The sequence below is a fragment of the Lucilia sericata genome, unplaced genomic scaffold (assembly GCF_015586225.1).
Source record: "Lucilia sericata isolate MDLA Ls3-8-SP2 unplaced genomic scaffold, ASM1558622v1 Contig003189F_arrow, whole genome shotgun sequence".
NCBI classification, from domain to species: Eukaryota; Metazoa; Arthropoda; class Insecta; order Diptera; family Calliphoridae; genus Lucilia; species Lucilia sericata.
In genome coordinates this window covers 9,049-32,236 of record NW_023996746.1, presented here as the reverse complement: position 1 = coordinate 32,236, position 23,188 = coordinate 9,049, and the positions used below count along the sequence as shown (strand labels likewise).

General features: G+C 29.4%; 3 protein-coding genes across 7 annotated transcripts; 1 reads left to right on the top strand and 2 right to left on the bottom strand.

The window, feature by feature from the left end:
• Window positions 1–524: 524 nt before the first annotated feature.
• LOC119614635 (small integral membrane protein 14) lies at window positions 525–2,216 on the top strand. 3 transcript variants are annotated; one of them, XM_037970753.1, is made up of 4 exons: window positions 525–547; window positions 1,430–1,551; window positions 1,620–1,665; window positions 1,748–2,216. In XM_037970753.1, exons 2-4 carry the CDS (start codon window positions 1,480–1,482, stop codon window positions 1,978–1,980), a joined length of 351 nt encoding a protein of 116 aa, XP_037826681.1. In that variant the 5' UTR covers window positions 525–547; window positions 1,430–1,479; the 3' UTR covers window positions 1,981–2,216. The 3 variants fall into 3 exon arrangements, with proteins under 3 accessions (XP_037826681.1, XP_037826680.1, XP_037826678.1); XM_037970752.1 differs by lacking the exon at window positions 525–547 and adding an exon at window positions 844–980; XM_037970750.1 differs by lacking the exon at window positions 525–547 and adding an exon at window positions 1,031–1,189.
• A 1,643-nt stretch (window positions 2,217–3,859) lies between these two features.
• On the bottom strand, window positions 3,860–6,183 carry LOC119614637 (zinc finger CCHC domain-containing protein 8 homolog). The gene is given in 8 exon segments (XM_037970754.1): window positions 3,860–4,393; window positions 4,395–4,595; window positions 4,597–4,652; window positions 4,654–4,878; window positions 4,984–5,109; window positions 5,175–5,248; window positions 5,251–5,860; window positions 5,862–6,183. Coding segments are annotated over 8 exon segments (1,845 nt in total). The 5' UTR covers window positions 6,138–6,183; the 3' UTR covers window positions 3,860–4,116.
• A 2,279-nt stretch (window positions 6,184–8,462) lies between these two features.
• On the bottom strand, window positions 8,463–17,877 carry LOC119614638 (ion transport peptide). Of its 3 annotated transcripts, none has more exons than XR_005232347.1 (2): window positions 12,456–13,046; window positions 8,463–9,083 (listed from the first exon to the last, which is right to left on the bottom strand). XR_005232347.1 is itself a non-coding variant. In XM_037970756.1 (2 exons), exons 1-2 carry the CDS (start codon window positions 17,870–17,872, stop codon window positions 8,975–8,977), a joined length of 327 nt encoding a protein of 108 aa, XP_037826684.1. In that variant the 5' UTR covers window positions 17,873–17,877; the 3' UTR covers window positions 8,463–8,974. The 3 variants fall into 3 exon arrangements, 2 of the variants coding, with proteins under 2 accessions (XP_037826684.1, XP_037826683.1); XM_037970756.1 differs by lacking the exon at window positions 12,456–13,046 and adding an exon at window positions 17,655–17,877; XM_037970755.1 differs by lacking the exons at window positions 8,463–9,083; window positions 12,456–13,046 and adding exons at window positions 14,024–14,255; window positions 17,655–17,877.
• Window positions 17,878–23,188: the final 5,311 nt, after the last annotated feature.

Below are 23,188 nucleotides of genomic sequence, written 5' to 3'. Positions count from 1 at the left end.
TATCTATCTATCTATCTATCTATCTATCTATCTATCTATCTATCTATCTATCTATCTATCTATATTCGAATTCTGCAATCTCCTCTTATTACCTCAAAAAGATTGCAAAATTTTAGGGTTTTGAACTTTCTCATAGAGAATTATTATCTTTCAATTTTGTTTCAGATAAGCCCGAATATATTCATAAACCTAAAAAATACAATTTTGATTAAATTGTTAAATATTATACAAATTGTATGTATGTGTTTATATTGATGTTTTGTTATTTAAGCCCAGCTTTATGATTAGGTCATATTTTCATTTTGTTTCTTTTTTTTTTTATATATTTACACTTAGTTTTTGCAAATGTAGCAAAGCGTAAAATTTTATATTTTGTATTTGTTCAAGTTTAATATATGTATATTATAATTGTTTATAAATTTTATGATAAGAATTTAAAATACATACAGAATTGTGGTTGAATTTAAAAAATACACTTTTTAACTACTAATAATGGAATTTAACTATAAGTGTTAAACATTCAATTGAGAACGTAGCTGTATTTATTGTAATTTAGAATTTGTGATAAATTTTGAAAAAAAAACTAAACTTTGAATTATAAAGTATTCCGATATTAAGAGATTTCACTGTATTTTGTGATAAACTTGAAGAAAAACTAACGCCTATTTTTATACAAAAATATATTTAAAATTTTAGTTTGTTTATATTTAATAAGAAGTACAAGTGCAAGTATTTAGTTCTAAAAAAAATTGCCACGTATATCTTTTAAAATTGTACGTTTATAAGATAAAGTAATCAGTAGGTGGTTTTGTATTTTTTCAGTCTTATCGTAAATGCAATAAAACCTTAAAGTTACAAGTTGTAATTGCTAGAACATCAATATTTAATTTGGTTGTACCTATAGGTTGTTTAGATTTCTCTAAATGTTTGCTAAAAAAGAAATATACAAAATTTCTAATTGCAAATTAGTTTAAAAAAAGGTTTGTTGTTATTGTAAAAGTTCGAATGTGTCCGAAGTTCTTTCCAGGAGAATAAACTTTCGGTTGATACAGCTGTCGCTGGGTTAACAATCCTTGGCCAAGTAAGACTCGCTTCGTTCCGGAGCGAAGATCCAATTTTCGATATAAACATATGTTTGTGATTCCATTTGGTGTTTGAATCCTTATAGATGAGTCCTGTATGTCTACCCGTATGTTTTTCCAGAATTTAGAATATATTTAGATATGTAAAAGAATACATAGACAATATGTATATCAAAGTAAGATATTTGTAATACATTTCATTTGATATACATAATGACCAGGAAAAACGTAGGTTTTTCTTGATTATATTCATATCTTAACCATTTAGGACCAGCATTTTGACAAAAAATTATTAATTAATTATTTTAAATAACGAAATTGTTTTAAATTTTATTGCTCTTTTTCAGTACTGTAAGTTACATCACAAATAGAAGCAACTTTAAAAGTTCTATTCAAAATGGGTGATGAATTCGATGGTTGCGAATGTGTTTGGTCTCACGAACTGGCCATGCAAAGGCTATTGAATTTTGTAAGTTGTTATAATAATAAATGTCGATTTTAAAATTTTCAATTATTTGATGAACTTCTCAAACACAGATACGTCAAAATCAAAACGAATGTACGGATACACACTGTATAGATGGTAAGTTGTAATAAAAAAAAATCTCTCCTAGTTTCAAAATTATTTAAAGTTTTTTTTTGTAATTTTACATATTTTTCTACAGTTACAGGTCGTTTAACACAACCGGCACCTGCAACAACAGGTGGTGAAGATAATAACTTCACTATGATGACAATGATTATGATTTTTGCCTTGATTATGTATTTAATAAGACCCGAATCAATTATGAAATTGACCAATACTAAACGTCGTGGTGGCCAGGGTCCTAGTGATGGTGGCAATGGTGGTTCTCATCAACAGCAACCACCACCACCTTCACCGCCGGCGGTGAATTGAATTTGTTCTTTACTTTTATCAGTAATTCCTAAAAAGTAAAACATTTAATTTTTTTATATACATACAATTATTAATTAATATTGGTACTAACTTTATAAATACAAATTAACAGATTTATATAATCAACTATATAATTTTGTAGGATGTATTATTTTTTTTAATTTATATAATATTTTTTTGGTTTAACTAAAATTGGTTTATAGATGAGAAACAAAAACTTCACAAAATTTTTAAAATATAATAATATGTATTTGCAAATAAAAAAAGGTTGGATTTTGTTTATGTTTTTTTGTGGAATAGAAATATTATTTAAATCCAATAGATTAGCATAGTCTTAACTTAAACCATAATGGAATCTCTATCCTCAACGATGAAGATTTTAATTACCTGTTTTGTAATCACTGCTTTTACTTACACTTTCTCTAGTAAATTTATCCTTCTCTCTATAATCTAAAGTATAGTCTGTAGTCTAGTCTATAGTCTAGTCTGTAGTTTAGTCTATTGTTTAGTCTATAGTTTAGGCTATAGTTTAGGCTATAGTCTACTCTATAGTCTAGTCTATAGTCTACTCTATAGTCTAGTCTATTGTCTAGTCTATAGTCTAGTCTATAGTCTAGTCTATAGTCTAGTCTATAGTCTAGTATATAGTCTAGTCTATAGTCTAGTCTATAGTCTAGTATATAGTCTAGTCTATAGTCTAGTCTATAGTCTAGTCTATAGTTTAGTCTATAGTTTAGGTTATAGTTTAGGCTATAGTCTAGTCTATAGCGTAGTCTATAGTCTAGTCTATAGTCTAGTCTATAGTCTAGTCTATAGTCTAGTCTATAGTCTAGTCTATAGTCTAGGCTATAGTCTAGTCTATAGTCTATTATATAGTTTAGTCTATAGTTTAGTCTATAGTTTAGGCAATAGTTTAGTCTATAGTTTAGGCTATAGTCTAGTCTATAGTCTAGTCTGTAGTCTGGTTTGTAGTCTAGTCTATAGTCTAGTCTGTAGTCTAGTCTATAGTACAGTCTGTAGTGTAGTCTATAGTCTAGTCTGTAGTCTAGTCAATAGTATAGTCTAGTCTATATAGCCTAGTGTATAGTCAAGTCTATAGTCCAGTATATAGTCTAGTATATAGTCTAGTCTATAGTCTAGTCTTTAGTCTAGTCTATAATCTACTCTATAGTTTAGTCTATAATCTCTATAGTCTAGTCCATAGTGTAGTCTGCAGTCTAGTTCATAGTCTAGTCTATAGTCTAGTCTATAATCTAGTCTATAGTCTAATCTATAGTCTAGTATATAGTTTAGTCTATAGTCTAGTCTATAGTATAGTCTGTAGTCTAGTTCATAGTCTTATCTATAGTCTAGTGTATAGTCTAGTCAATAGTCTAGTATATAATCTATAGTCTAGTCTATAGTTTAGTTTATAGTCTAGTCTATAATCTAGTATTGAGTATAGTCTATAATCTAGTCTATAGTCTAGTCTATATTATAGACTAGACTATAGACTATAATCTAGTCTATAGTCAATTCTATAGTTTAGTATATAGTCTAGTCTATAGTCTAGTATATAGTGTAGTTTAGTCTATAGTGTAGTCTATAGTCTAGTTCATAGTCTTGTCTATAGTCTAGTGTATAGACTAGACTATAGTCAAGTATATAGTCTAATCTAATGTCATGTCTATTCTATAGTCTATGCCACAATCTAGTCTATACTCTATGCTATTTTATAGTCTAATCTATAGTCTAGTGATAAATAATTGTTCGTCTGTGCTATTAAAAGTTATTAAAATAGTTATTTTTTTATTTAAACAAAAATTTAACTTCATTTACTTAAAGAGCGTCCCCAACTCAGTTTAAATAGTTTGAATTTTATACTAAAACATTCTTAAAGTAAACGAGAACCATGAATACGTTTATTTAGATGAAACGAGTTTTATGCAAAATCTATTAAAATTTAAAATAAAAATGTATATTATTAAATAAGTGTAAAGATAAAATCTAATGGTTATTATAAATCTATGTCTAATTTCGTTTTTTTCTCTTTAAAATATCCTTTCATATATACAAATTCTTCACCAGGTTCCTTTGTATAGATGCATTGATATATGTATGTATTTGATTATTAAATGCTTTCTTTCCCTTTTATTATCATTCCTCGCTATGTAATTTACTTACACACGTGCGTACTTTTTTAAGAACTTGTTTCATTTGTTCATATTTGCCAGTAGAATCGGGTAAATTTTCAAAATTTATAACATCACTAACGCCAACTTTAAAGTTTTCACCATTTGGTAAATTATCATAGGGGGAAAATTTCAAAACGGGTGTACCCTCATAGGACTCCTTAATGACTGTAGTTTGGCCAGCAGTTTTTATATTCTCTTCTTTTGGTGTTGATTCCGAGGAATTGTCGGATTTTGTTTGTAAGTTTGGCTTGTCGTGCGTTTCGTTTATCATCTTCTTCATCTAATTCGATGATTTCATCGATTAGGGAATCTTCTATTTCAATGACACTGGTATTGGAGTTTAATTCTTTTAATAGCTGTTGGTTTTTCTTTTCCAATTCTATTAACGATACGTCATTCTCTTTGCAATCACTTTCAATTGTTGGAGATTCTGGTGGTGGTTGGTGGCGGCGGAGGCGGTGAGACTGAGGGTGGATTTTCAGCTGGTTGTGGTGGTCTAGAAAAATTGTACTTCACCTAATGTTGTTTTTTCAGGATCTTCAATTTCCATATCGCAGGCTTCTTGTACTGAAGTTTCAGTTATATAATCGTCCGCAGAGGCATTTGGAAAATCTTTAAGTTTTTTACGTTTATAACCTTTTAAGACATGGTCGCCCATTGTCTTAACAAATTCATCTTTCATTTGACTTTTGCTTAAAGGAGGAACATTGTGATATTTGTAGTCCTATCAGGAAAGAAAAATAATTTGTTAAATGATGTATTTATAGAAATTTCGTAAGTGTTAAATTGTACATTTTCACAACAAAACAAATTTCTCAATAAAACTTACATCGAAAAAGTTTTCCCCAGGATCTTGATTAAAACCAGGAAAATCATAAATTTTTGATATGTTATATTTATGATTAACGGCATCCACTTCACCCTCATCTTCGTCTGAATGTAAAATTTTGGTACCCTTAGCAAAGAAATTGAAAATCTCATCAAATAATTATAGAAAGAAGCTAACAAATGATTACTTACATCCGAATTAAACAGATTTATACCGGAATGTTCTACTTTAGCTTCTTCCAGCCAACCAGGTGGATAACCCAAACACGCATGCGATAGAAGAAAAATGGCAATTCGCCTTTTCTCAAACCCAAAGCCTCACGCAATTTATCGCTTATACAACCGGGCTTAAGATGGGCAAATCTTTGTTCAATATCAACATGATAACGTTCCACTTTAAAACAGGCTCTCTTAGCATTCTTAATGCGTTTGGCATTGTGTGGCTTGGGGCAATCCCTAATGCTATGACCAGCATCGCCACAGTTGAAACAAGAATTTGTCTTTTTTGTTTTGAATACCTCCTCTTCTTCTTTTTGTTTTTTACGTGCTGCCGCCTCACCATCCAAGAGGGCATCTTTAATGGCTCGTTTATAGGAAGGTACTTTAACACTGTCAATTTTGGGCGCCGGTGCTGTATCAATAGTAAATAGCTCACTTATACCACTTAAATCCGGAGAGAGTTCTTTTTCAAAGGTTTCACTTCGAGTATCTACCTTTAAGGGGGGCGGCATTGGTATATCTTCTACTTCTTTGACCACCACTTGTTGTACCATCAACGTTATACATTCTTGATTTTCTTGTTGCGTTATCTCTATACATTTGCCGGGATTTTTAGCGCCTAATCCATCCTTTATTGTGTCTATTATAGGCTTGCCAAAATTCTTCATAAAGAGCTTTATTTGGAAACTTTAACTCGCATATAGTTTCTTTTTGCATTGTATCCTTTTCATCTTCACTCACTTCACCTTCTTCCATTTCTTGGTCCAGAGCAGGTGGCGGCGGTGGTAATTCTTCATCTTCACCATTCTCACTTGGACATTCAACCTCCTGGGAATCGTCTAGGGTTATACATGTTATATTATGTTCTTCTATGATACAATCACTATCGTCCGCATTAAATTGTGACATTTTTTCGTATATTTTTAAAATTTTCATAAAATTTCTTTAAATTAAAATCAAGCTCATTATATTTTTTATTAGATTTGATTTTACAAATGTCAAATTTTGTTGTTGTTGTAGTTGTCTTTGTTTTTAATATGAATATGACAGTTTTTATGATTGCAGTAATTGACAACTAGAGGTCGCCTCTGTGTAAGAGTTGCCAGACCGCAACGGTCGCCAAAAGTTACTTCTAGTTTTTATCCTAGACTTCAAACAAAAAAGTGTTTGTAGCAAACACGAGATACGAAAAATACATTGTTATTTGACAAACCAGCGCATATTTAGAACATACATCACAAAGTATACAGAGGTGTCACTTTTGACATTTAAAAAAGTCTAAAATCAGCTTTGTTTGATTTTGAAATTGTTTGGTGAGAAGAGGTATATAAAATACAGCTAAAAAAATTATTGAATTCGTTTTGTGCGAAAGAGAGGGAAATAGTTTTTTGCTCGTGACGCCTCTGTATACCCTGTGACATACATATGCATACGCTCTAGTTAACAAGATAGTTTCTTATGTTCTTAAATTTTAGGGGACATTCATATGTATATATCTGAAAACACAAGATCATGTTAACCAAACTTCAAACATAATACCAAAGGTTGTTGTAACCGTTTTATATATAAAATGTAAAACGTAACGAAATTTAAGCCTTTTTCTAAATTTTTAGATCTAATGTAATTTTCTTCTAAATAGCAAGATACTATACTCAGAACTCTCTATCTTACAGAATACAAGTTCTCAAGAGAGCAAAAATGCTTATTTCGGTGTAACCTCTGTTATATCTTCATCCTTCTTCGAGATATCTTAACTTTATAAAGCCTTTATTTACAACAAAAACTATAAGTTTGCTATTAAATAAAGGCGAAACGGAGTTAAACATTTGTGATTCCCTTAAAGATGGAAGACAGAATAATAAGAGGAAAAGATTTGATATAAATGACAAAGTAGATTGGACATCTAAGAGAAATATATTTGCTCCGTTACCTAAATAGTTTACTCCTCTGATAATACCAAAAAGTTCGCCTAAATCGCTCCTTGTTCATTGTGGAATCTTTTTCCTAGAAATTTTAGTCTCAGTCTTAGCGATAGTTGCATAAAATATGCTGCTTCTCATCGTCTTCATACGATCTACAAAAAATCTTGGTCCTACTGCCTTGGAAACCCGGCAATACATGCTACTATATCATGATCAGTTGGTAGACTTCTAGAATTTATCGCATATTAGTCTATAGTGATAGCAGATAGAGGTTTTTAAACTACCACTACAATTAAGGTCCACGTCCGAGTACTAACTGACCAAATAATCAGCGACCTGATTCACTATACATATGTAAGTGTCCTGGTAATCAACAAAATATTACTGCATATAACCCATTGATGTTTATAGAGCTCTTTTGCAGCTGATTACTTAAGCTATAATATAGCATGTGAGAATTTAAAGAACTAAGATCTATATGACTATCAACATAAAATCCTTTTTCAGATCGCTTAGAAGATATGTTCGGAAGTCTAACAGACAATTTATGTGACTGTCTATCAGATAAACTTTGTCTCCTGTCTCTAATTCCTTTTTTGGATCTATTTGTAACGACGGCACACCTCTCAGACAGTACATCAGAACCAATCCACTCGTCCCTACTAGGAAACACTGGTGTAACTCCGAAGTCTAGGGGTTGTATAGAACTAAGAAGTCTTTCAAATTTTGGACTAGAATATGTAAAAAGAGGAACCTAAAATAGCAGACATTAAACCTTTATATTACAGCCAATTAATAGAACTTTCAAACGACATAGTAACCGATTTTATAAATACGGGTGACTTCTATTATAACGTCTCGAATATGACAAAAATGGTGTTATTTTAAACTAAACGTTAAAATATCTAGAAAACCTGATGTAATGGAGAAATTTTTATTAAAGATTCGGATTCAATGTATCTTTAGAAATGTATACTTTAGTCCCTAAATTAGGGACTGTATAAACTGTCCTATACTCCACAAATAAGAAAAAAAACATTACAATTTTCATTGAAATATACAATCTTTATTTTACGACTAGATCCAAAGATGTTTCAAATTAAACAATACATTAAAAAAAAATATTATTACATTTATATTAATACAAACATTTGTTGCAATGTATTTATTAATACAAAATAAATCTTTGCCAAAAATAAAAAAATAATTAGTAAAACTTAAAATAATATATAAATGTATAATTAGCAAATTATATGTATATAAATATAAAAAAAAATTAACTTAAATATAAAATTTGAATTTATACATAAAAGTAAATAAAATATAGTTGTATATATAGTGTAAACATAAATGTTAAACTTATTTACATCAGACAAATTTCGAAATACTTGTAGTAAATTGAATGTTTGAGTAAGATTTTTAAAGTTTTATTAAAAAAATAAAAAAAGCTGTACAAAGTTTAGGCGTTTTTGGATTATACTTACATTTACATATATAAAGATATTATTAAATATTTTTGTTTATGTTTTGTTTTTGTTTATACGTATATGCAAATATATTTATTAATTTTAGGTTTCTTTTTGCCAAATACATCAATTTTTTTTTAAATTTTTTTCTAAAACAACATTTTTTTAGGTACCTATTTCTTTTAATATAATTCAAAATTATTATAATATTTAAATAAAAAAAAATTTTATAATACTTTTTTTTTTTGTATTTTTTTTTAATAGTATTTTCTGTTAAACCATTGTTTCTGGAATATTGTAGAATTTTGTTTGTTGTTTGCAGGGATGAGTAAGCGGGAGTTTGTTAGAGTTATAGACCGTTTATATATAAGTTGCTGTTAACCATTTACTTTTTGCCCAAGGTATCACGCCATTCATTATATTTATCCATTTCCTCATGCAATTGTAACGCCTCTATGCAGGCATTGAAGAATGGTGAGCCAAAGCAATCTTGTCTATAATATTGTTGTAGTTAAGGAAAATAGAGAGAGAGAGAAGAAAACACAAAACAAATTATTAGTATTTTCCAAGTAAAGGTAAGCTTTTTAATATCTTTTGAGGGTTTTTTCAAAAAAATTTTCAAAAAGTTATAGTTTTTTCAAAAATTCTTCAGGTTTTATATTAAAAAAATATAAATGTTTTGGGGTTTTTCTAAAAAAATCAAAAAAGTTTAGCTTTTTTTTTTTGTTAAAAAATGCAAAAAGCCTTTTAAAATAAAAATATTTACAAGTTTTGTTGAAATTTTTTTTTTTCAATTTCAAAAAATTCGAAAATTTCAAAAATTTTTCAAATTCAAAATAATAAAAGGTTTAAAAGAACAATTACACAAAAAACCCAAAGACTAAAGAGTCCACTTTTTTAAACAAATCCCAACCTGATCTCATAAATTCTCCATCACATCAGGTTTTCGAGATAACTAAGCCTAAAGTTTGAAAGTTTTGCTACATATTCAAAAGGTTATATAACTTCTGATTAAGATATGTCAAAGAAGGGGCATGATATAAGAGAGGGAAACTTTTATTTTTGTTATAAATTTAGACATCGATATCTATTTATCTAAGTATCTGCTGATTGGCTTCCTTTAACTTAAAAACAAACAAATATGAAATACAAAGTTTTCTAATTGTATTGTAGTCCAAATCAAACATTGAATACAGAGAAGCCCTTAAAGTTGTTATCAGGGAAATTGAGATGAATCCTTTGGTATTCAAGAAAAATCTAAATTTATTAATGTCATGGTAATTTTAGTAGTTTTTGTTGTTTCCTAACGAAAGTTGTTATAGTTGTTATACTGGCCGCAAAATAAAGAGGTTGAAAACACTATTAACTCAAAGAATAGTTAGATTTGACCTTCAACGGAAGATATCTCAGCCCATAGAATAGTTATCTAAAGAATTCTTTGGAAATAACAGTGATAAAAACGAAATATATCGAAAATTACATTCATAGTTTGTTTAAACTTTAGGTTAAGATATAAAAAGGAAAAACTTATAACAGATATTACTAATATATTGACTGGTGTATTGTCTACTCCGTATAATAGTTTATGGTCTAGTCCATGGGGTAGAGTTTAGTCTATTGACTAATATATTAACTTAGATTCGAGTACAGCTAAAAAGTTTTAAAACGCATATATTTTCTCAACTTTTCATAGACCAGTTTATTAAGTAATCTAAAGGCTTCTTTATGGACTAGTCTATGCATTAGTCTATGGACTGGTCTATTAAGTAGTTCGATCTATTGACTAGTGTTTTGATAAGTCTATGGACAAGTCTACTGATTCGTCTATTTTCTAGTTTGCAGTTTAGTGTATGAACAGTTCTATGAATGACTAGTCCGCCACTTTATTAACTAATTTAAAGACTACTTTATGGACTAGTCTATGCATTAGTCCATGGACTGGTATATTAACGAGTCTAAACTATTGGCTAGTGTTTCGACAAGTCTATGGACAAGTCTATTTTCTAGTAGTCTATGGACTAATCTATGAGTCATTCATAGATTAGTCCATAGACCATAGACTAGACTAGTTTATTGACTGACCATTTGACTACAATATTGAATAGTCTATAGACTAGTCTATATATTTGTCAATTTACTAGTCGGTAGATTAGTCTATGGACTATTTTATAGTCTTGTCTGTTAACTAGTCTATGAAGTAGTATAATGACAAGTCTATTGTCGAGTCTGTAAACTAGTCTGTAGATTAATCTACCATGAAAGATTAGTTCATGAACTAGTTTATTGGCTAACCTGTAGACTGCACTATGTACTAGTCCATGAGTTTGTGTATGGACTATCTATTGAATAGTCTATAGACAAGTCTAATAACTGGTCTATTGACTAGTTTATTGACTAGTCTACTGTCTGGTATACTGTCAAGTATATGGACTAATCTGTAGATATGTCTATGAAACACTATAGACTAGTCTATTGACTGTCTATTAACTGGTCTATTGACTAGTGTTTTGACAAGTCTATTGACTAGTCTACTAACTGGTATATTGTCGAGTATATGGAGTAATCTGTGGATAAGTCTGTGAACTAGTCTTTGAACGATTAGTTCATTGGCTAACCTGTAGACTACACTATGTACTAGCCTATGAGTTAGTCTATGTACTAGTCTGTTGAATAGTCTATAGACAAGTCTATTAACTGGTCTATTGACTAGTTTATTGACTAGTCAACTGACTGGTATACTGTCGAGTATATACTTATCTGTAGATAAGTCTATGAAAGACTATAGACTAGTCTATTGACTGTCTGTTAACTGGTCTATTGACTAGTGTTTTGACAAGTCTATGGAGTAATCTATGAAAGACTAGTCTAATATGGACTTGTCTATTGAATAGTCTATAGACTAGTCTATTGAATAGTCTATATATTAGTCTATTGAATAGTCTATAGACTAGTCTATTGAATAGTCTGTTGAATAGTCTATAGACAAGTCTATTAACTGGTCTATTGACTAGTTTATTGACTAGTCAACTGACTGGTATACTGTCGAGTATATATACTTATCTGTAGATAAGTCTATGAAAGACTATAGACTAGTCTATTGACTGTCTGTTAACTGGTCTATTGACTAGTGTTTTGACAAGTCTATGGAGTAATCTATGAAAGACTAGTCTAATATGGACTTGTCTATTGAATAGTCTATAGACTAGTCTATTGAATAGTCTATATATTAGTCTATTGAATAGTCTATAGACTAGTCTATTGAATAGTCTATAGACTAGTCTATTGAATAGTCTATAGATTAGTCTATTGAATAGTCTATTGAATAGTCTATTGAATAGTCTATAGACTAGTCTATTGAATAGTCTATAGACTAGCCCATTACTAACTGGTCTGTTGTCTAAAGGTGGTATATTGTCTAGTCTATAGACAAGTCTTTCGACGGGTCTTTATATTAGTCTATGGACTAGTTTCTTAACTTTTGTATGAACTATTCTATGGGCTACATTATTGACTAATCTGTGCACTAGTCTGTAGACTATGGACTAGATATAAGTGGTTTAATTCAGCTCATGTATTAATAACTCTATTCAATATTTATAAATATATTACAAAAAGTACTGTAAACTTCAGTTAACAGTTTTATTAAAAAAAAGTTTTCACTCAAAAAAATAAAGTATTGAAAACCGTTTAAAAAGAAGAAGAAACAAAAAGAAATTTCAAAAATTTAACTAATAAGTTAGATTCCTAAATAGGAAGTGTTAAAACAACAAAAAAAATCTTTCAAAAAATATTGAAAAATTAAAGGAAACCCAGTAAACAAAATGTGGGGATTTAAAAAAAAATAAATAAATAAAATAAAAACGTACCGAATAAAATAAAACAAATTATATATTTTTTTCAAATATGAGTTTCATCATAATAATCCCTCTGTTTATATTCTCTAGAAGTAGTGGAGTAGTTGATGATGATGATGACGTTGATGAACAAGCAACATTGCATATGTAATATTTTTTTTTTTTTTTTTGTTAAAAAAAAGAAGTTTCCACAGTCTGTTGACTTTATAATTAAAAAAAAAGCTGCCGTTGATATTATAATTCTTTTTTTTTTTGTTTTTGTTCCTCATTCACAGAGTTTTGGTAGAATATATAATGAATATAAATACATAATATAGGATTTTACAATGATTATATATTTTTTCCATTTTTTTAGGCTTTTCTTTTTATTTTTTCCACATATGTATGTATATATGTTTTTGTTTTGTATACATACTTATATAAATGTTTTTTTATATAGTAATAGTAAATAAAGGAGTGTTTTTAACGTGTTCTATCACAATATTTTTCATTAGTTTTCATTTCATTTTTTTTTTTTGTTTTTGTTTGTTTGTAGTATTTTGTTTTAAATATATTTTTTTGTTTTGTTGTAAATTAATACATTAATATATTTGCCAGCAAATTTTTAATTAGTAGTAGTAGTAATAGTTAAAGTTTAAAATGTAATAATTTCATTTGTTTAAATATAATTTATATTTTATTATTTATTATTTTTTTTTTTAAATATATAAATTAAATAATTTACAATTGGATAACAGTTTTAGAAAAATATCCAAACATTTAAATGTTTAGAGGTTTTTCTTTTGAAAAATTCCATAAAAAAAAATTGAGAGAAAATATTACAAATTAATTTAAAAAAAACTGTAAAAAATACTTTTTTTTTGTTTTTAGCTAAAAAATAATAATTTATATATTAAACTAAAACAAAATTGGAGATTTTTTTTTAAGGCAAAACTAATTTTAATTAAAAGTAAATATTTTCTTTTTTTAAAAAATTGCTGAGCAAATTATTTAAAATTAAAAAATATATATATAACAATATTATTCAAAATTTTCTTTTAAATTAAACTTAAAAATAAATAAAATATTTTTTTTTTTAAATTACTTGCTTTAATTAGGTTGTTTTCTTTTTAAATAAATAATTAAAAAATTAATACAAATATATAAAAATAAAATAAATAAGTACAAAATAAACTTCTTTTTTTTCACTTTCGTTGATTAAAACAAAAACAAACAAAAAATACTTAAGCTCAATTTAAGACAAAGTGTTTATATATATATATAAATATAAAAAAAAAATAATAATAATTAAAATTTAAATTAAAAAACTAAAAATAGTTATTATGTTGTAACCGGCGTCATATTGAATGAGGGGATGGGTGAACCGTTTATAACTTTAATGAAATGTTGCAATTTTGATACTTCCTCGGGGGGTATTAATAAAACTTTTAAACATTCACCAAACCACTTTGAATCAAAACAGTTTTTTCCTTAAAAAAAAATAAAAAAACAAACAGAAAAATAATAAATAAATTATAAAAAATTTTAAATAAAAAAAAATAGCTCAATTAAAAATAAATAACAAAAATTTATAAAAATCAACCAACAACTTTTATATATAGTTATGTTTATAATAATAATAATAATAATAATATATATTTCATAAATTACAATTTTTTTCTAATTACTTAAACTAAAGCGGCAAAATCTAGAGAAGATAATGGCGATCCGTTGATAACTTTAAGAAAATATTGAAGTTGTGTTACTTCTTCATCGGGTATTAATAAAACCTTAAGACAACTGCCAAAGGTTTCATGAGTAAAACATTTTTGCCTGTATATTTTTTAATTTTATACATTTTTTAATTTGTTCAAGGGAAAAAGAAATATTTAAGAAAATATTAACAATAAAAATAATAACAATAAATACATTTTTAAATACAATAACAATTAAATTATTATGTAACTTATATAATTAAAGATTGAAATATTAGTTTAAAGTGATTTATTATTGACTAGTCTATGTACTAGCTCTGTTTTAGTTCAGTTCAAGTTCAGTTCTTGTTGAGTACTGCTTCAGTTCTAGTTCAGTTGTAGTTCAGTTCTAGATTAGTTCTAGTTCAGTTCTAGATTAGTTCTAGTTCAGTTCTAGTTCAGTTTAGTCAGTTCTAGTCAGTTCTAGTTCAGTTCTAGTTCAGTTCTAGTTCAGTTCTAGTTCAGTTCTAGTTCTAGTTCAGTTCTAGTTCAGTTCTAGTTCAGTTCTAGTTCAGTTAGTTCAGTTCTAGTTCAGTTCTAGTTCAGTTCTAGTTCAGTTCCAAGTTCAGTTCTAGTTCAGTTCTAGTTCAGTTCTAGTTCAGTTCTAAGTTCAGTTCTAGTTCAGTTCTAGTTCAGTTCTAGTTCAGTTCTAGTTCAGTTCTAGTTCAGTTCTAGTTCAGTTTCTAGTTCAGTTTATTTCAAGTTCTAGTTCAGTTCTACTTCAGTTCTAGTTCAGTTAAGTTCTAGTTCAGTTCTAGTTCAGTTAAGTTCAGTTAAGTTCTAGTTCAGTTCTAGTTCAGTTCTAGTTCAGTTCTAGTTCAGTTACGTTCTAGTTCAGTTCTAGTTCAGTTCTAGTTCAGTTCTAGTTCAGTTCTAGTTCAGTTCTAGTTCAGTTCTAGTTCAGTTCTAATTCAGTTCTAGTTCAGTTCTAGTCAGTTCTAGTTCAGTTCTAGTTCAGTTCTAGTTCAGTTCAGTTCTAGTTCATAGTCAGTTCTAGTTCAGTTCTAGTTCAGTTCTAGTTACAGTTCTAGTTCAGTTTCTAGTTCAGTTCTAGTTCAGTTCTAGTTCAGTTCTAGTTCAGTTCTAGTTCAGTTCTAGTTCAGTTCTAGTTCAGTTCTAGTTCAGTTCTAGTTCAGTTCTAGTTCAGTTCTAGTTCAGTTCTAGTTCAGTTCTAGTTCAGTTCTAGTTCAGTTCTAGTTCAGTTCTAGTTCAGTTCTAGTTCAGTTCTAGTTCAGTTCTAGTTCAGTTCTAGTTCAGTTCTAGTTCAGTTCTAGTTCAGTTCTAGTTCAGTTCTAGTTCAGTTCTAGTTCAGTTCTAGTTCAGTTCTAGTTCAGTTCTAGTTCAGTTCTAGTTCAGTTCTAGTTCAGTTCTAGTTCAGTTCTAGTTCAGTTCTAGTTCAGTTCTAGTATCAGTTCTAGTTCAGTTCTAGTTCAGTTCTAGTTCAGTTCTAGTTCAGTTCTAGTTCAGTTCTAGTTCAGTTCTAGTTCAGTTCAGTTCAGTCAGTTCTAGTTCAGTTCTAGTTCAGTTCTAGTTCAGTTCTAGTTCAGTTCTAGTCAGTTCTAGTTCAGTTCTAGTTCAGTTCTAGTTCAGTTCTAGTTCAGTCTAGTTCAGTTCTAGTTCAGTTCTAGTTCAGTTCTAGTTCAGTTCTAGTGTCAGTTCTAGTTCATTCTAGTTCAGTTCTAGTCAGTTCTAGTTCAGTTCTAGTTCAGTTCTAGTTCAGTTCTAGTTCAGTTCTAGTTCAGTTCTAGTTCAGTTCTAGTTCAGTTCTAGTTTCAAGTTCTAGTTCAGTTCTAGTTCAGTTCTAGTTCAGTTCTAGTTCAGTTAGTTCAGTAGTCAGTTTCTAGTTCAGTTCTAGTTCAGTTCTAGTTCAGTTCTAGTTCAGTTCTAGTTCAGTTCTAGTTCAGTTCTAGTTCAGTCTAGTTCAGTTCTAAGTTCAGTTCAGTAGTTCAGTTCTAGTTCAGTCTAGTTCCGTAGTTCAGTCTAGTTCAGTTCTAGTTTCGTTCTAGTTCAGTAGTCAGTTCTAGTTCAGTTCTAGGTTCAGTTCTAGTTCAGTTCTAGTTCAGTTTCTAGTTCAATTCTAGTTCAGTTCTAGTTCAGAACTAAAACTCAACTAGAACCGAACTAGTCCATGAACCAGTCTTTGGTCTAATTTATGGACTCGTCAATTATTTTCACTTAACAATTATTCAATTATTACTCAATTACTTTTACTTAACATTCAACTAAAATTAGTTATTAAATATATACATATTATAAAAATTTCTGATCTACATAAATTCGACATGTGGTCAAAACTATTAAATATTTATAAACTTACGAAAATAAAAATAAACAAATAATAAGAAAAAAACTAACAATTTTCAATAGCATCCCAAAAAACACTGTGTTAATTGTAGTTTAATTGGTATAAATTATTTATAAACAAAAAACTTATTTAAAATTTTAGAACAAATAGTTATTGTGTTTGAACAGGCGCGTGTTTTAGCAAATTTTCAAAATAAATCATAAAAAATAAACTAAATTATAAATGGCATGTGTTTTTTTTTTTGTTTTGTTTTGGGTGAAAATTCTCACGAAATATTTGAAAAATATTTCAGAAATTTTCTATAACTAAGTAAAATTAATTTATTAAGTTATAGATCAAGTAGAAGAAAGTGTTTTAATATTTGAAAATTATTTATAATTTTTCTAAGTTTTTATTTATAAATTTGTGTGTCATGGTTATAAAATAAATATGTATAGTAATTTTCCATTATTTTGTGCAATAAATAAATAAATAAATAATTACTCAATAATATATCAATCTACAATGTTTTATTTAATACCTTGAACTACAGTATTACATTTAGTTTTTGTGTTTGTTTAAATAAAAAAATTAAAAAAAAAATAGAAAAAGTATTGAGAAAAAAGAAAATTATTCCGAAAATAAATCTAAGTAACTTAAGCAGCCGGAAAGATGTGCCAGTTTTCTTAAATACATACGAGGGATGTTTAAAAAGTACCATATAATATAAAGAATTTTTAAAGAAACCGATCATGAGTTATATAAAACATTAACGGAAAAGTTTCAGTAAATAAAGCTTTAAATCAATAAAGAAGTTATGTGACCAAAGCTTTAAATGACGGTGGATTCATAAAATAGATTTTACTAAAAAATTAATAAAAAAATTATTTTAAAATAAATTTAAAAGCCATCCCTCGGAATTTTCTTTTTATTTTTCTAAGAAAATTTTTCTTAAACTTAACACTGAAAACCAGACATTTTCAATTTCCCTAAAATACAAACACAAATACCAATTAAAAAGAAAAGAAATAGTGCTAAATAATGAAAGACAAATGGACGCGATATTTAATTTATTTATAACGTATGATTAATTTAATTTTAATAGCAAAACGTGAGTATTACTAGGTCAGTGACCTACTAAATACGTAAAATTTTCGGAAAATATTCATATAAGGTAGGGGGACAGAAACTTACTTGCACAATCGATGTATACTTGTTTCACGGAACAATTGATAACAGTCTTCACATATACGATCCAAGCGGAAGAACATGGTTTTGTTAAAGATACCCTTGCACTCTAAATCGAAGAAATTACTTCTTTTGGATAAATTATGATTATGGGGCAAAGCTGTGAATAGTGGAATCAAGACAAGAAACAGCACTACCGAGATCTTAATGTTGCGGGAACACATCTACAAAAAAAAAAAAAAGAGAGAGGAAATAATTTTATAAAGTTAATTAATAAAAGTTGTTAAATAAAATAAATTTGATTAACATAATTTAATGCTTTAAAATAAAAAGCTTTTAAATGTTTTAAAAGTTTAAGTAGAATACATGAAGAAGTGTAAATGTAGCAGTGCAGATGGAATTTTAGAACAGAACGTGAGAGACAGGGAGAGAACTCAAATAGAACTAAACTAGAACATAAATACATATAAGTGAAATAGAACTAGAACTGAACTAGAACAGAAATAGAACTGAACTAGAACTGAACTAGAACTGCACTAGACCTGAACTAGAACTAGAACTTGAACTAGAACTGAACTAGAACTGAACTAGAACTGAACTAGAACTGAACTAGAACTGAACTAGAACTGAACTAGAACTGAACTAGAACTGAACTAGAACTGAACAGAACTGAACTAGAACTGAACTAGAACTGAACTAGAAACTGAACTAGAACTGAACTAGAACTGAACTAGAACTGAACTAGAACTGAATAGAACTGAACTAGAACTGAACTAGAACTGAACTAGAACTGAACTAGAACTGAACTAGAACTGAACTAGAACTGAACTAGAACTGAACTAGAACTGAACTAGAACTGAACTAGAACTGAACTAGAACTGCACTAGAACTGAACTAGAACTGAACTAGAACTGAACAGAACTGAACTAGAACTGAACTAGAACTGAACTAGAACTGAACTAGAACTGAACTAGAATGAACTAGAACTGAACTAGAACTGAACTAGAACTGAACTAGAACTGAACTAGAACTAGAACTGAACTAGAACTAGAACTGAACTAGAACTGAACTAGAACTAGAACTGAACTAGAACTGAACTAGAACTGAACTAGAACTGAACTAGAACTGAACTAGAACTGAACTAGAACTGAACTAGAACTGAACTAGAACTGAACTAGAACTGAACTAGACTGAACTAGAACTGAACTAGAACTGAACTAGACTGAACTAGAACTGACTAGAACTGAACTAGAACTGAACTAGAACTGAACTAGAACTGACTAGAACTGAACTAGAACTGAACTAGAACTGAATAGAACTGAACTAGAACTGAACTAGAACTGAACTAGAACTGAACTAGAACTGAACTAGAACTGAACTAGAACTGAACTAGAACTGAACTAGAACTGAACTAGAACTGAACTAGAACTGAACTAGAACTGAACTAGAAGCTGAACTAGAACTGAACTAGAACTGAACTAGAACTGAACTAGAACTGAACTAGAACTGAACTTAGACTGAACTAGAACTGAACTAGAACTGAACTAGAACTGAACTAGAACTGAATAGACTGACTAGAAACTGACTAGAACTGAACTAGAACTGAACTAGAACTGAACTAGAACTGAACTAGAACTGAACTAGAACTGAACACTGAACTAGAACTGAACTTAGAACTGAACTAGAACTGAACTAGAACTGAATTAGAAACTTGACACTAGAACTGAACTAGAACCTGACTAGAACTGAAGTAGAACTGAAATAGAACTGAAATAGAACTGAACTAGACTGAACTAGAACTGAACTAGAACTGAACTAGAACTGAACTAGAACTGACTAAGAACTGAACTAGAACTGAACTAGAACTGAACTAGAACTGAACTAGAACTGAACTAGAACTAGAACTGAACTAGAACTAGAACTGAACTAGAACTGACTAGAATGAACTAGAACTGAACTAGAACTGAACTAGAACTGAACTAGAACTGAACTAGAACTGAACTAGAACTGAACTAGAACTGAACTAGAACTGAACTAGAACTGAACTAGAACTGACTAGATCTAGAACTGAAATAGAACTGAACTAGAATTGAACTAGAATTGAACTAGAACTGAACGAGAACTGACTAGAACGAACTGAACTAGAACTGAACTAGAACTGAACTAGAACTGAACTAGAACTGAACTAGACTGGACTTGAACTGAACTAGAACTGAACTAGAACTGAACTAGAACTGAACTAGAACTGAACTAGAACTGAACTAGAACTGAACTAGAACTGAACTAGAACTGAACTAGAACTGAACTAGAACTGAACTAGAACTGAACTGCAACTGAACTAGAACTGAACTAGAACTGAACTAGAACTGAACTAGAACTGAACTAGAACTGAACTCGAACTGAACTAGAACTAGAACTGAACTAGAACTAGAACTGAACTAGAACTGAACTAGAACTGAACTAGAACTGAACTAGAACTGAACTAGAACTGAACTAGAACTGAACTAGAACTGAACTAAAACTGAACTAGAACTGTCCTCAAATAAAACTTGCTATTATTATTATCATAACTGTTTTTATTTGTAAAATATTTATGTATGAGTTCATTTTTTTAACAGACATTCTAAAAATATTACGATTATTTTTTTGTTCATTCATTCAGTCTATAAATAGTTAATTGTTATTTTGTTGTAACAACAAGCGGACAATTTATTTTTATGTAAAAGGGATCTTTTTATTTTTTGCCTTCTGATCTCTTGTCTGTAGTCTATCCGTAGCAAAAAACGGACCGCCAAAGTTAATTTTGCGTGTGCTTGCACACCTTGTCATTGATCCAACCGCCAGACGATGTTATCAACATCATCACATTATATTCTATAAATACATTATTCTATATTTATAGATACATACATATATAGCAAAAGATACAAATGTATCTTTATATATTGTATGTAGTTAAGTATGAGTGTTCAGTCTAGTGTTTTTTTCGGTTAGTTCTCGTAATGAACTTGTTTGCGTTGTAAACTAGTCTGGTGTTTTTTGTTGGTAGTATGTTGCAGATGTTTTAAATTTTAGCAAAATCAATGTTGGGCTTTTTTTTTTAAAGAAAATTTATGTTTAAACAATTTTGGTTTTAATGTGTTTAAAATAAATTTTTATTAGTGCTATCAACACTTAAAATAATGGGATTAAAATATAATGGGAAATATGTGTTGAAAATTAAATTTAAAAACATTTACCAACAATAAAGTTGTAAAATTTATAGAAAATTTTAAATTTTAGTTTCTTTTTGGTTACAAAATTATTAATTGCTTTAGATTTACTGGCACCTAATTATAATAAAAACCAATCACCCGGCCGGCTTATAGGACAACTCAGGGAATATGCATGCGTATTAAAATATCCATAATTCCACATTCAAACATTTCATTCATAAAAATTATTTATAATTCAATGCAATACTGTGTGGAAAGAAGGTTTTATTAAATATAGATTTTATATTTATAAAAGCAAAAACAAAAAACATAGTAATAAGTAATAAATTTAGCAATTCGATACCAATTAGTAACACAATTTAAGATTCATGTTTTTGTGCCGCCTCAATTGAAATTGAATATTGGAACCACAATTCAGACCACAATGGTCTACAGCACAACACCAAATCATAGTTAAAATAAGCATACATACATACATATGTATGTATGTATGAATATCTGCATAAGTAGTGTGGTTGGTATTGAATAACATATTTTGAAATAGATTTGAAATTGTATTAAAGTATGAATGAATTCTCCTCGGTGTATGAAAATGTGGTGGGCAGGCACTTTATCAATGGTCGGTAGTACATTACTACCATGAGACACAACCTCTTTAAAATGAAGAAAGAAAACGGAAACGGCCCTCTAAATATTTTAAATAGCATAGAGAATAACATATTTATCTAGGTTCAATCTAGTTCAGTTTTTTTAAATTAGTTCTATTTTAGTACCTAGTCAGTTTAGTTCGTTTAGTTTCAGTTTCTAGTTCAGTTTTCCAGTTCAGTTCTAGTTCAGTTCTAGTTCAGTTCTAGTTCAGTTCTAGTTCAGTTCTAGTTCAGTTCTAGTTTCAGTTCTAGGTTCGTTCTAGGTCCGTTCTAGTTCAGTTCTAGTTCAGTTCTAGTTCAGTTCTAGTTCAGTTCTCAGTTCTAGTTCAGTTCTAGTTCAGTTCTAGTTTCAGTTCTAGTTCAGTTTCTAGTTCAGTTCTAGTTCAGTTCTAGTTCAGTTCTAGTTCAGTTCTAGTTCAGTTCTAGTTCAGTTCTAGTTCAGTTCTAGTTCAGTTCTAGTTCAGTTCTAGTTCAGTTCCTCGTTCAGTTCTAGTCAGTTCTAGTTCAGTTCTAGTTCAGTTCTAGTTCAGTTTCTAGTTCAGTTCTAGTTCAGTTCTAGTTCAGTTCTAGTTCAGGTTCTAGTTCAGTTCTAGTTCAGTTCTAGTTCAGTTTCTAGGTTCAGTTCTAGTAGTCTAGTCAGTTCTAGTTCAGTTCTAGTTCAGTTCTAGTTTCAGTTCTAGTTCAGTTCTAGTTCAGTTCTAGTTCAGTTCTAGTTCAGTTCTAGTTCAGTTCTAGTTCAGTTCTAGTTCTCTAGTTCAGTTCTAGTTCAGTTCTAGTTCAGTTCTAGTTCAGTTCTAGTTCAGTTCTAGTTCAGTTCTAGTTCAGTTCTAGTTCAGTTCTAGTTCAGTTCTAGTTCAGTTCTAGTTCAGTTCTAGTTCAGTTCTAGTTCAGTTCTAGTTCAGTTCTAGTTCAGTTCTAGTTCAGTTCTAGTTCAGTTCTAGTTCAGTTTCTAGTTCAGTTCTAGTTCAGTTCTAGTTCAGTTCTAGTTCAGTTCTAGTTCAGTTCTAGTTCAGTTCTAGTTCAGTTCTAGTTCAGTTCTAGTTCAGTTCTAGTTCAGTTCTAGTTCAGTTCTAGTTCAGTTCTAGTTCAGTTCTAGTTAAGTTCTAGTTCAGTTCTAGTAGTTTAGTCAGTTCTAGTTCAGTTCTAGTTTAGTTCTAGTTCAGTTCTAGTTCAGTTCTAGTTCAGTTCTAGTTCAGTTCTAGTTCAGTTCTAGTTCAGTTCTAGTTCAGTTCTAGTTCAGTTTAGTTCAGTTTTAGTTCAGTTTTAGTTCAGTTCTAGTTCAATTCTAGTTCTAGTTCAGTTCTAGTTCAGTTCTAGTTCTAGTTCAGTTCTAGTTCAGTTCTAATCAGTTCTAGTTCAGTTCTAGTTCAGTTCTAGTTAAGTTCTAGTTCAGTTCTAGTTAAGTTTTAGTTCAGTTCTAGTTCAGGTCTAGTTTAGTTCTAGTTCAGTTCTAGTTCAGTTCTAGTTCAGTTCTAGTTCAGTTCTAGTTCAGTTCTAGTTCAGTTTCTAGTTCAGTTCTAGTTCAGTTCTAGTCAGGTTTTTAGTTCAGTTTTAGTTTCAGTTTTAGTCAGTTCTAGTTCAATTCTAGTTCTAGTTCAGTTCTAGTTCAGTTCTAGTTCTAGTTCAGTTCTAGTTCAGTTCTAATTCAGTTCTAGTTCAAATCTAGTTCAGTTCTAGT